Source organism: Penaeus japonicus, unplaced genomic scaffold (assembly GCF_977035675.1).
Source record: "Penaeus japonicus unplaced genomic scaffold, GWHDUDI00000001_assembly GWHDUDI00000029, whole genome shotgun sequence".
In the NCBI taxonomy this organism is placed as follows: Eukaryota; Metazoa; Arthropoda; class Malacostraca; order Decapoda; family Penaeidae; genus Penaeus; species Penaeus japonicus.
In genome coordinates this window covers 15,869,892-15,881,865 of record NW_028234431.1, presented here as the reverse complement: position 1 = coordinate 15,881,865, position 11,974 = coordinate 15,869,892, and the positions used below count along the sequence as shown (strand labels likewise).

The 11,974-nt window shown below is 40.0% G+C and overlaps 1 protein-coding gene across 1 annotated transcript; it reads left to right on the top strand.

Moving 5' to 3' along the window:
- The first annotated feature begins 10,239 nt into the window (after positions 1–10,239).
- Positions 10,240–11,130, top strand: LOC147468390 (protein NYNRIN-like). Its single transcript, XM_086554385.1, has one exon. It carries the CDS (start codon positions 10,240–10,242, stop codon positions 11,128–11,130), a length of 891 nt encoding a protein of 296 aa, XP_086410511.1.
- Positions 11,131–11,974: the final 844 nt, after the last annotated feature.

Genomic DNA, 11,974 nt, shown 5'->3' with positions numbered 1-11,974 from the left:
ATCAAATAGATTGGAAAAAAGTAAATACAACACTAGAAAAGTCACTGAAAGATATTGACGTCCTCTTAACACCAAATGATATACTAGAGAAGCTTTATAATGCATTTAAAGATGTTTGTAGAATGTTTGTGCCCCCCAAAAACAACAGAAACAAGAATATTATACCAAGAGATCGAAGGATCATGTTAAGAAACAAAAAAAGAAAAAAAAGAATAAGGTTAACAAATTGAAAAAAACAACAGATCAGATCAAGAGAGAAAGGATCAAAGCAGAGATAAGGGTATTGGAAAATAAATTAAAACTGTCTATAAGTAACCAAAAAGCAGCCGAAGAAAAAAGAGCTATGGAAGCTATTAAACAGAATGCAAAATATTTTTTCTCTTATGCAAACAACAGGTTAAGGAGGAGAACAGAAATTGGGCCTCTTGAGAATAATGGTGCATTGGTAACTGATTCAAAGGAAATGGCTGAATTACTCAAATTGCAATATGAAGATTATAGTGTCCCAAGAATAGAAAAATGAATATCAGACCCACATTTTAGTATTATTAGTAACGAAAAAGATATTCTTGAAGCAGTAAGTGAAATACCAACAAACTCAGCAGCTGGGCCAGATGAAATCCCAGCAATCTTTTTAAAAAACTGCAAAGAAATCATAGCAAAACCACTGGTAACTTTGTGGAGGAAATCTTTGGACATGGGGATTATCCCCAGCTTACTGAAAGAGGGTACTATAATTCCAATATATAAAGGTGGAAACAAAGGTCAGGCCAAAAATTATAGACCAGTAACACTAACATCTCATATAATAAAAATATTTGAAAGGGTAGTGAGGAAAAAAATTGTTCAGTTTTTAGAAAAAGAAAACAAGATAAACCCCGGGTATCATGGATTCAGAAGTGGTAGATCTTGTTTATCACAGATCCTAACACACTTCGAACACATACTAAGGGACCTAACTGAAAATAGAGAAGTTGATGTAATATATCTAGACTTTGCAAAAGCTTTTGACAAAGTAGATCACGGCATCCTGCTACATAAGATTAAAGACCTTGGAATCGGCGGGAAAGTTGGAAGATGGATTTACAACTTCCTAATAAATCGTAAACAAAAAGTACAAATTAATGGGCTTTACTCAAATGAAACGATTATTATGAGTGGGGTGCCACAAGGGTCCGTTCTTGGGCCCTTGTTATTCCTTATTACACTCACGAGTAACATCATTTGCAGATGATACAAGAATAAGTACACCCTTAGATATACAAGATAATGAAAACAAACTTAACGAGGATCTACATACCATCTGTAAGTGGGCATATGACAATAATATGAAATTCAATGCAGATAAATTTGAAATCATAAGATATAGTCCAATTGGAAATTTAAGAGCAAGATCATATTTTGTCGAAGATGTGAAGATTGAGGAGAAAAAAGTAGTAAAAGATTTAGGACTATATGAGTAATGACATGAGTTTCAGTCACCATATAGAGCAGATTGTCAACAAAGGAAAAGTTATGAGTGGATGGGTAATGAGGACTTTTAACACAAGAGACCCAGAACACCTTTTACCACTATGGAAAACATTAGTGACCACCAGATTAGAATACCAGTGCCAAGTATGGAGCCCAAATCTTATAAAAGATATAATGTTGATAGAACAAGTCCAAAGAATCTTTACACGGAAGTTAGATAATATGATGGGTCTAAACTATTGGGAAAGACTAAAAAAACTAAGACTGTACTCACTACAAAGGCGGAGAGAGATACTTCATTATATATGTGTGGAAAATTATTGAAAACTTAACACCAAATCCAAGACCTGTTGAAGGAGGGGGAATTCAGGTAAGACATTCCCCCAGGTAGGGAAGAACATGCTATCGCACTGGGATAAGTGCACAAACATGCCTGTTAAGAAAAATGCAAAAACAAAGTTTCCTAACAAACGGACCTAAATTGTTTAATAGCATACCGAAGGATATAAGAAACTTAAATCAGTGTAGTGTTGAAGCATTTAAAATAAAACTAGATAAATGGCTACACTCAGTACCAGATGAACCACCAACATGTGGTAGTGAAAGAACGAGGGCTGAATCAAATTCCATCCCTCATCAAATTCAGTTGCTTGCAACTGACAAAAAACGGGCGGTCCCCCAGGATGGCCCTGGCATGAGCCAATAACAAGGCTCAAGCTGTAACTACCACCAAGTAACCAAGTAAGTATATATGAATATATATATATATATATATATATATATTTGTATATATGTATATGTATATATATATATATATATATATATATATATATATATATATATGTATATATGTATATGTATATATATATATATATATATATATATATATATATATATATATATTTGTATATATGTATATCTATATATATATATATATATATATATATATATACATGTATATATTTGTGTATATATAAACATATATATATATATATATATATATATATATATATATATATATATATATATATGAGAAAGATGGTAGAATGCAGTAACGCATTTAATATAGAAATACAAATTTTACCTCCCTGACCGGGACTCGAACCCGCGCCGTAAGATTGACAGGCACGGTGTTGAATCCGATAGGCTACACGACCCGCTAAAAGAATTGTCTAACCAGACGCCTTATGAGACGTCATGGAAATTTACCTATTTACTCTTAGCAGAGCAGTGATAGTGAGGTTTTACAGACAATTCCCGCGGGCGCTCGGCAGCAACGGAATCACAAATTCAAGTCCCAAATCAGGTTACCGAGGTTATATATATGTGAAAAAGATGGTAGAATGCAGTAACGCATTTAATATAGAAATAAAAAATTTACCTCCCTGACCAGGACTCGAACCCGCGCTGTAAGATTGACAGGCATGGTGTTGAATCCGATAGGCCAAATATTGTGATATGTTGCATTATGATTTAATTTATTGCAGTGATATTATTTCCAAAGTTACTACATGCTACAAAAAAAGGACATGTATTATTATTTACATTGTTTGCTATATTTACATTTCGTTCTATGTACAATATGTAGCGTGTATTCTATATGTATGAGAATAATATTTCTGTTGTATGATACTTTATGTATACCTCGTGCATCTGGCAACAACCTCAGAGAGAGAAGAGAGGAGCAAGCCTGCCAGGCCGCGAGGAGACTGGACCCAGACATCCTATTTATTTTGCTGTATTCACACCTCCAAAGAACCTACTTTAATTTTACCTCGGTGTTTAATTCTCCCACCAGTTTAGAGGATTCACCAGAGAGCATAATACAACCAGGCAGTGGATGTACTCTCCTGGATAGTGATCGCAAACACCACAATGCAAAACACGCCGACCAATTTGCAGAGGTCGCAGCACAGCTACGCAAGGACGTCACACACCAAAGCGTCCATGTCGCTCCGCCTTCAGCCACTCATACTTATAGATAACATCACAGTCGAGGGTGATAGAACGATACTCCACTCCACAGCCATACATACCACCATCACACAGGAGAAAATTCTTCTATGCCTACTATCAACACCATGGAATTAATGCCACACACAGGCTCATTACCAGCAAGGTTGTATGGCCTGGCATCAATCCGATATTAGGAAATGGAGCTGCACCTGCCTGCATTGCCAGCATGCAAAGGTGACACGCCACACCAGATTGCCTGCTGCTGCTTTCCCTCTTCCCAGCAGAGGCTTCCAGCACATCCACTTGGACATTGTGGGACCACAGCCTGCCAGAGGCAGTGCCACTGAGGGACGTAGCAGCAGATTTAGTAGCAAGTAAGTTCATTTCATCGTGGGACCACGGCCGACGGATTAGTCATTAGTTGAACAGAGGTCCCCAGTTCGAGTCCGGCCTCTTCAATTACCTCACCTGCACTCTCGGCCTTCACCGCCAGCTGAAAGCTCTCCTTGTCACTCTATCAAGGATAGGGTGTGTAGACCAGCTTACATTCGTACTCCTTAACTTCATTCAAGCAAGACCTGAAGTGCACGGCAGCTGAACTGGTCTATGGCACAACACTCCCTGCCAGCAGATTTCATCATGCCACTGCAGGGCTCAGACAATCGTTGAGAAGTTAAGAGGTATGATTATATTTTCACCTGCCTCTCTATCAGAGCTGTACACATTGAAGTAGCAAATACCTTAGACATACAGGAATGGAACCAGAACCAGATCCATGAACACTTGTTGAAGGAGATCACCTGGAAGTTTAACCCCCCCGGAGCCTCTCACATGGGTGGTGTCTGGGAGAGACAAATACGAACCATTAGAGCTGTTTTGGCAGGTATTCTTAAGCAACAGACTATAGATGATGACACCTTAGTGACTCTGATGACAGTGGTAGAGGGCATAGTGAATGGTAGGCCTATCACAAAATTGTCTGATGATCCTAGAGATGACAGGCCTCTGACACCCAACCACTTGCTGATGCTGAGGTCAGGTCCAATGCTACCTCCTGGAAAGTTTGAGAGCAGGGATACATAACGTCGCCGATGGAAGCAGGTGCAGTACCTGGCAGATATCTTCTGGCACGGATGGATTCGAGAATATCTTCTTACTCTACAAAAGCGTCAAAAGTGGCTTACACCAAGACCTAATCTCAAGATAGGAGACTAATGCTAATTACTAAGTCAGGACAGCAACAGGTACCTATAAGAGGTCCATCACCACAACTTTGTGTACTAGAAAGTGCCATCACTGATCAGCCAAAATGTTCCTAGATTTTGAATTCTGAAATGAGTAATGAGGTGTAGGCGGATCGCTGTCTCTGAAACTTCATTTTTATTTATTTATTTTTATTTTTTTTATGTTCCCTTTTGATTTGGTGGTTTTCATGTTTTGTGGATTTTGACGTTTACTCAAAATACCTCTGTTTTGTACATCTTGGAATGTATAATTTGATTTATAATGGATCCTAGATCTCTTAGATGTTCCATGTTTTTCTTGTAAATGCACCCAGGTGTTAGGCGCATTTGGGGCCTGGATATAACACCTGTAACTCCGTAATCAATAAATTTAAATTTCCCGCCTATAGTGGGAGAAGTACGGATTAAACATATGTAGCTACCACTGATTTTAGATTTCAATATGTATTTGAAGGATTATATCAGTTTGATTATATTGTCAGCACCTGAAGAAGGCCAGAAACTGTAAATTTTATATGGAAGAGATTGATGTTTACATTATATTAAGATTTCTTAATAATTATTGTGAAAAGAGTTTTCATTGTCATCATTTGCCAGTAACCATTCGTCAGTATTGATGCTATTCTTTTTTATCGTTTTTGTCTGAAAATATTGATAATACGTTTGTCAGTGATACCGAATATTATTATTCATTTTTGTTTTACATGTTTTTTTTTTTTTTCAGTTGGACCATTTCATTTAATAAAGTACCAGGAAGAAAACGTGTGTCATTATCTGGCATTGTTTATACTGTAAGGAATCTCTCCGTTCTTCGTTCCTCCCTACGAGCATACCCACGATCTCTCGCTTGCACAGCGCTGGAGTCCGGAGGGGAATTGACATTTTTTTTTTAATATTATTATTTTGCATGTTTCTGTCGTGTTTTTATTTGCTCCTGGCATGTTTTTGTCTGTTTTTAGTTCGCTTGTTTTTTTCAGTTTGCCTTACCAAACGTTTTCTTTCTTTGTTTTTTTTTTTGCTATGTTTTACCGAGTCTGTTTTTGCATTTATCTCATATTTTAATTTGTCATTTTTTGAATTTGAATCGCTGTTTTACAGGGTAATTTTATTTTCTTATCAGTTGTTTTTATATAATTTTGCCAAATCATGATGAAGTGAAGGTACATCTTTACAAATGTCGTATTTTATTTGTTCATTATTTATTTTGTGATTTTATCCTTTTGTATTTTACGACAACCTTCCCCATATATTTTTTTTTTTACTGCAATTAGATTTTATTTTGTATTTATTATTTTACGTGACTTGTGACGTTACGAAGTTTATGAATATGACCCGAGTTACACCAAATACAGTCAGTCTATACCAGTCAGCGGTTGTTTTGTTACCCTTTTTCTACCTGAAACATCGGTTGCCAGAAGAAACCAGCAGAGAAAAGTTAAGTCTTGGGATCCTGACATTTCATTATTAATAGGAGCTGGACGTGATTTCTTTTTACATATATATATATATATATATATATATATATATATATATATATATATATATATATATATATACAGATGTTAACAGTGAAGTTTTGTGTTTTTATAGGTTTGTTTGCTTTGTTTTTTTACTTCTCATTTATCGTCCCTTCGGGACTTGCTGTGTTCGATTTTAACTTTAATTCTTTGCTTTTTAGTTTTTGGCCTTTGCTATTGTTTTGTTTTACTTCAGTTTTTGTTTTGAGAATCACCTTCAGTGAACCTTATGTTGCCATGTTTTAGTAACTTGTTTCTTTTATGTAAGGCCTTTTGCCAGAGGGTCATTTCAGATTCCTTTTTCGTTTTAGTTAGTTTTTTTTTTATAGTAAGCCCTTAGCATAGCACTTCCCTTTGTAGCTGCTTTTATTTTCATGGCAGTTTAACGTAATTTTAGGATTTCCTTAACCTGTTTATCCTTTTATTTGCTTTGTCTATTAGTACTGTCTAGTGTTTTAGTTTATATCTTATCTAATGGAAGATAGGCACTGGAACTTCTCCACTCTGTTTTTGTTCAGATTCCCTCCTTCCACGCTACCTAATTTCAAGGGGATCTGATTGCAGGGGTCTGATCAAGTTCACACTTACATCCCATTTTCCCAGCTTCAGGGGGAAAATCTAGACTCAGGAAAAAGCTTGACATCATGCAAAATGAGGCTGCCAGGATCATCCTGGGTGTCCCTGGGTGGACTAAGGTCTCCAACCTCCTCTTGGAGGCCAATCTTTTACCCCTGGACACCCGGATCGATCAGATGGCGGCTCAGTTCTTTGCAGGGGTCTGATCAAGTTCACACTCACATCCCATTTTCCCAGCTTCAGGGGAGGGGGTTGGTAGTGCGGGGCCCCTGTCATACAATTGATACGCTACAGCTTCATTTTGGTGTGCAGCGGTTGGATTTGCTACGCCACCTTTTGTTTTCATTAGTTGCATATGGCGTGAATTTCCAGTGAATAAGCTTTCGCTTTTGTATTACTCCTTAATGTTGAGACGTTCAGCATAGTTTTTTCCGTTAGTTTTATATCATGCATGTTTTACGTAGATTTTTGTGAGCCACTTTGTCATTCTATTTTTGTGTTACTTTTCTATTTTACATCTTTTACAGATTTTCAGGGTCGTAGTTTTCTTTGTCTGCATTAAAAGCTTGCCCTCATGGACTACTTCCTTCAGCTTCAGGGAAGTGTATATCAGGGATATCGTGACCATCGTGAAGCCTTAGGAGATCCTGCTGAGCTAGTCAGGAGGGTTTTTCTTAGTGGCATTCCAGCTTGGTTTCAAGACTTCCTTACCCTGAAGGAGGATGGGAGCCCTACCCAAATGGCTGAAGCCGCGCAACGAATTTGGAATTCGCGTAATGGTATCAGACATGATGACAGCCCACCGCCAGATTTTTACCATCACCCTGACCGTCCTCCATGTGCCCGTGATCATTATGCAATGCCTGTATCAGCTGATAATTCTTGTATGCACTCATCCTTCCCAGTAGCAGTCAAAGGAAAGTGGTACAACTATCACAAGGTCGCCACCCATAACCCGGCTGAGTGTCGTGTCATGTCTGCTAACAACCCAAATGTTCAATCCTCAGCCAGCCACCTGTGTTACCAATGCAAGAGACCAGGTCATTTTGCCAAAGACTGTCCCTTTCAGCTATGCCAGGGCAACAGTGCTCCCAGAGCCGCTGGCAAAACCAGCTCAGGGAGCCACCAACATTCAAGCTGTGACCAAATCAATAGCCACAATGACCACTCTGGGTCCCGTGGGACGGCCACTCGTGGCAATCAGTGTTGATGATGCTAGCTGTATGCTTCATCGACACAGGTTCAGAGGTAAAAAATCATCAAGCCACAGACCCTTCAGCTGATTGATCCCCAAGGTTGCTTACGACGGAAGGAAACTACCCATCAACTTAGAGGTGTGACAGGCAAGTGTCTGGATGTCTGTAGTGAAGTAACCTTGACCTTCTGCCCCGATGCTGACTTGAAAATACGCCATCAAGTAACTATGTGCGATGTCCAGTTTCCTGGTGACATCCTCCTAGGAATGGATCTACTCCTAAGGACTTCTTTCAGTCTGTCATCCAGTTTGCAAGACAACTGGGCATGCTTCACCCTGGAAGGTCAAACTTTTTCCGTCACCTACTCTGACGTCTGTTCATTACAACTGTGTCTTGTAAATGTGGAAGATACACCAATGGTAACAGACCCTGCTTTTATTAGATGCAGTTCCTCGTCTTCCTTTGCTGTTTCACAATCCACCAAGGACCCTTCATCTACTGCAGTACACCTCTGACAGACCACGGAGCTCCCACCACATGCTGGGCATTTCCTGGAGGGTACCATCAAGAAGTCTGGCCCTAGTGATGGAGATATTCTTCTAATGCCCCAAGTTTCAGCTGTGTGCACCTCTCCCTACTTAGTTACTACAGCCTCTAGACGCCGTTGCCCTGTGTGGGTAGTGAATCACACGGCAAGGCCTGTACAACTGACACAGGGAACACACTTGTGAACTGTTACTGCTGTTGAAGAAATCTACACTACGGATACATCACAAGCTGTGCCACAAAATCCAGTTGCTGCTGGGAATACAGATCCCATCGAAGCTGAGTTCTGGGAGGACAGCGAGGAAGCGGCAGACTTTTCATGGGAGGAAGACCTCTTTGATCAGATGTATGGTCTGGAAGATTTTGGCTACTGTGACGGCCAGGAACTCTTTCCGGACAAACTACCACCCTCTTTGGCCCTTGCTGCAGTGAAAGTAGAGGAAGGTCTGAAGGATCTGCCTCATCTAGGCTTGGAAGGACTTGCACCAGATCTACGGCACTTGGAAGAAGCCCAGCGTCAGGAGATGCAGTCACTCCTTCATCACTACCAGGATCTTTTAGATGGGGGAGAGGAAGCAGTTGGTCAAATTCCAGGTGTTCAGCATCATATCAACACTGGTGACACCAATCCTGTGTGCACTCGGCAGTGCACACAGGATAGAGCAAAGACTGCCTTTTGTGATGGCCACAGGCTCTTCCAGACTCCCCTTTGGCCTCAGCACAGCACCAACCCTCAAGCAACCCGCAGTATCATCCGAGAACAGTGTGACTCCATGCTTAGGCAAGGTGTAATTGATCCAGCCTTCAAGAAAGCAGGATCACTTCGGTTTTGTGTAGATTACCGTAATTTGAATGCAGTTGCCACAGCTGACACATATCCGCTACCTCGCATTGACTAACTGAGTTAGGCCCGACAGATACATTCACCACCTTGGATGCTGAGGCAGTGTATTGGAGTGTTGAGGTCCATCCAGAGGATAGAGAAAAGACTGCCTTTTGTGATGGCCACAGGCTCTTCCAGACTCCCCTTTGGCCTCAGCACAGCACCAACCACATTCCAGAGGACTATGAACATCGTCCTAGGGCGCCATACTCTAGCTTATCTGGATGACATCATTATTTACTCCAGAGGCTTTCCTCAACATCTGATAGATCTGGAGCAAACACTGAAGCTTCTCACAGCAGCTGGCATAAAATTGAATTCTGAGAAGTGCAGCTTTGCTGCTACCACCATCAACTTTTTGGGATTTACAATCTCTCCTGAAGGTGTCCAGCCAAATTCTTGGTGCCACCGGGTTTTTCAGGAAACATATTCAAGGGTACGCAACCCTAGCTGCACCACTGCATCTTCTCTTAAAGAAAGGTCAGTCTTGGTTATGGTGAAGATCATCAGAAAGCTTTCAGTAACCTCAAAGAACATCTTGTTTCTGCACCAGTTCTTCGTCAACCTGATTTCTTTGCCCCCTTTGAGCTGCATACTGATGCCAGCAGCCTTGCTGTAGGAGCAGCACTAATCAAGAGAGATGCTGAAGGGACACCCCATGGTGTCGCCTACTATAGCAGGAAATTGCGAGATCCAGAAACACGGTATCCTGTAATAGACTGTGAAGCCCTAGCAGTGGTCGAAGGTGTTCGCGTCTTCGATTCTTATCTCTATGGCCGGAAGTTTACCATCTTCATAGATCACCGGCGCTCTTTTATGTTTTCAAGCGCCGCACAAAGTCACCAAGAATGACTAGGTTTACCTATGATCTATCATTCTATGACTTTGAGATAAAATACAAAGGAGGACCTACCAATTACGTACCTGATCTGCTGTCTCGACACGTTGCTATTTTAGATGTTAATGATATGTCTCCACAAAAGCTAGCACTCGAACAAAGTAAAGATCTGAAGTTGCATGATCTGGCATATCTCCGTGATGGAACTGTACCAAAACGGAAGCTGCCTATCCCACTTTCGGACTTCGAGCTAAAGGATGGAGCTATGTATCGACTTCTACACTTGCCAGATAAGATCTTATACCAGGTTTGTGTTTCTGAAAACCTACAAGGCTTGGCAATAAAAACAGCACATGAGCCACCTTTTGCAATGCACCCTGGGATTCATCGAACCTACAACAATCTCCGCAATATATTTTATTGGCCAAACATGTTGCGTGACACCTGTCACTATGTGGAACGTTGTCTCTCATGTCAGCAGGCAAAAGGAATTGCCCAAAGGGTTCCCATGGCTGAAGCACCATTAGCCCTTTACCCTCTAGAGTGGATCTCCATGGATATTTTAGATCTGAGTCAGGCACCAATGAGATGGGTACTTACCATTGTTGACCAACACACCCGATTTATTCAGCTGATTCCACTTAAACCACATAAAAGTGCCTCTAAAGACACAATTTCTAGGTGGATCAAGTCAGTTCTTCACATGTCTGGTGTGGATACTAAAAAATTTACTCCAGGTAGTGTTCGCTCAGCTGCAGCATCAAAAGCCAAGGCAATGACAGTTCCAGTTGCCCACATCATGGCAAAGGCTGGCTGGGCTAGGGAGGCAACATTTGCTAAATATTATGATAAAACCATAACACAAGATACTGACCCCTTTCAAGAGGCAGTATTAGAATAGTTAGTTTATTGTTGAAGGTGCCATAAAGTTTGATAAATAATTTGGGTTTCAGCAGTTTGCAATTTCTCAATAAACACTAGTTGTTATTTTAAGTTTTATTTAACTTCTTAACATAATAAAAAAGAAATATGAAAAATATTAATATTGAGGTATGTCATCCACATGGCTTTAAAACCTCATGGGAAAGCGTATTTCAGCAGAAAAGTGATTTGCTGAAGTAAAATTGACGAAGTACACGAGACTTACCGTAGGTTAGTTGAAATCTGCTTCTAATTTTACGAAGCAAATCACGTCTGCTGAAGGGAGCTTTCACATGCCCTCCTCTCCCACCCATAATTGTATGGAGTGACGTGAAATGAACAACGTTGACTACGATTTAGGCGAAGAAAGTTTTTATCATGTGAATGGACGTACACTTTAAAGTCTGGCGGCGCGGGATGACGTGGTGTATCTCATGTGAAAGCTCCCTTCAGCAGACGTGATTTGCTTCGTAAAATTAGAAGCACATTTCAACTAACCTACGGTAAGTCACGTGTACTTCGTCAATTTTACACATATATTATATTTATATATATATAAAAATATATCTACTGTAGTGCTATATGTTATGGCGGTACCAAAATACCATGCTCAAATTTTGCTAACTTCTAAAAGAATATTTGAAATAGCTTGTACGAATAGCTTTTTCCCATGCAAATCTGCACATCTTTGAAAATAGAACATGGTAAGAGATGAAGAAAGAAAAATATACAATAATTTTTTTTTAGCATTAGCATGCATGGATAAACTTCAGAGAAAAAAAAATTGGTTCAAAGTTACCAAGAGGACCGCACTAAGGTAGTGA

Coding starts and splice junctions, on each gene's coding strand:
- LOC147468390 (XM_086554385.1), top strand. CDS start 10,240: ATGACTAGGTTTACCTATGATCTATCATTCTATGACTTTGAGATAAAA.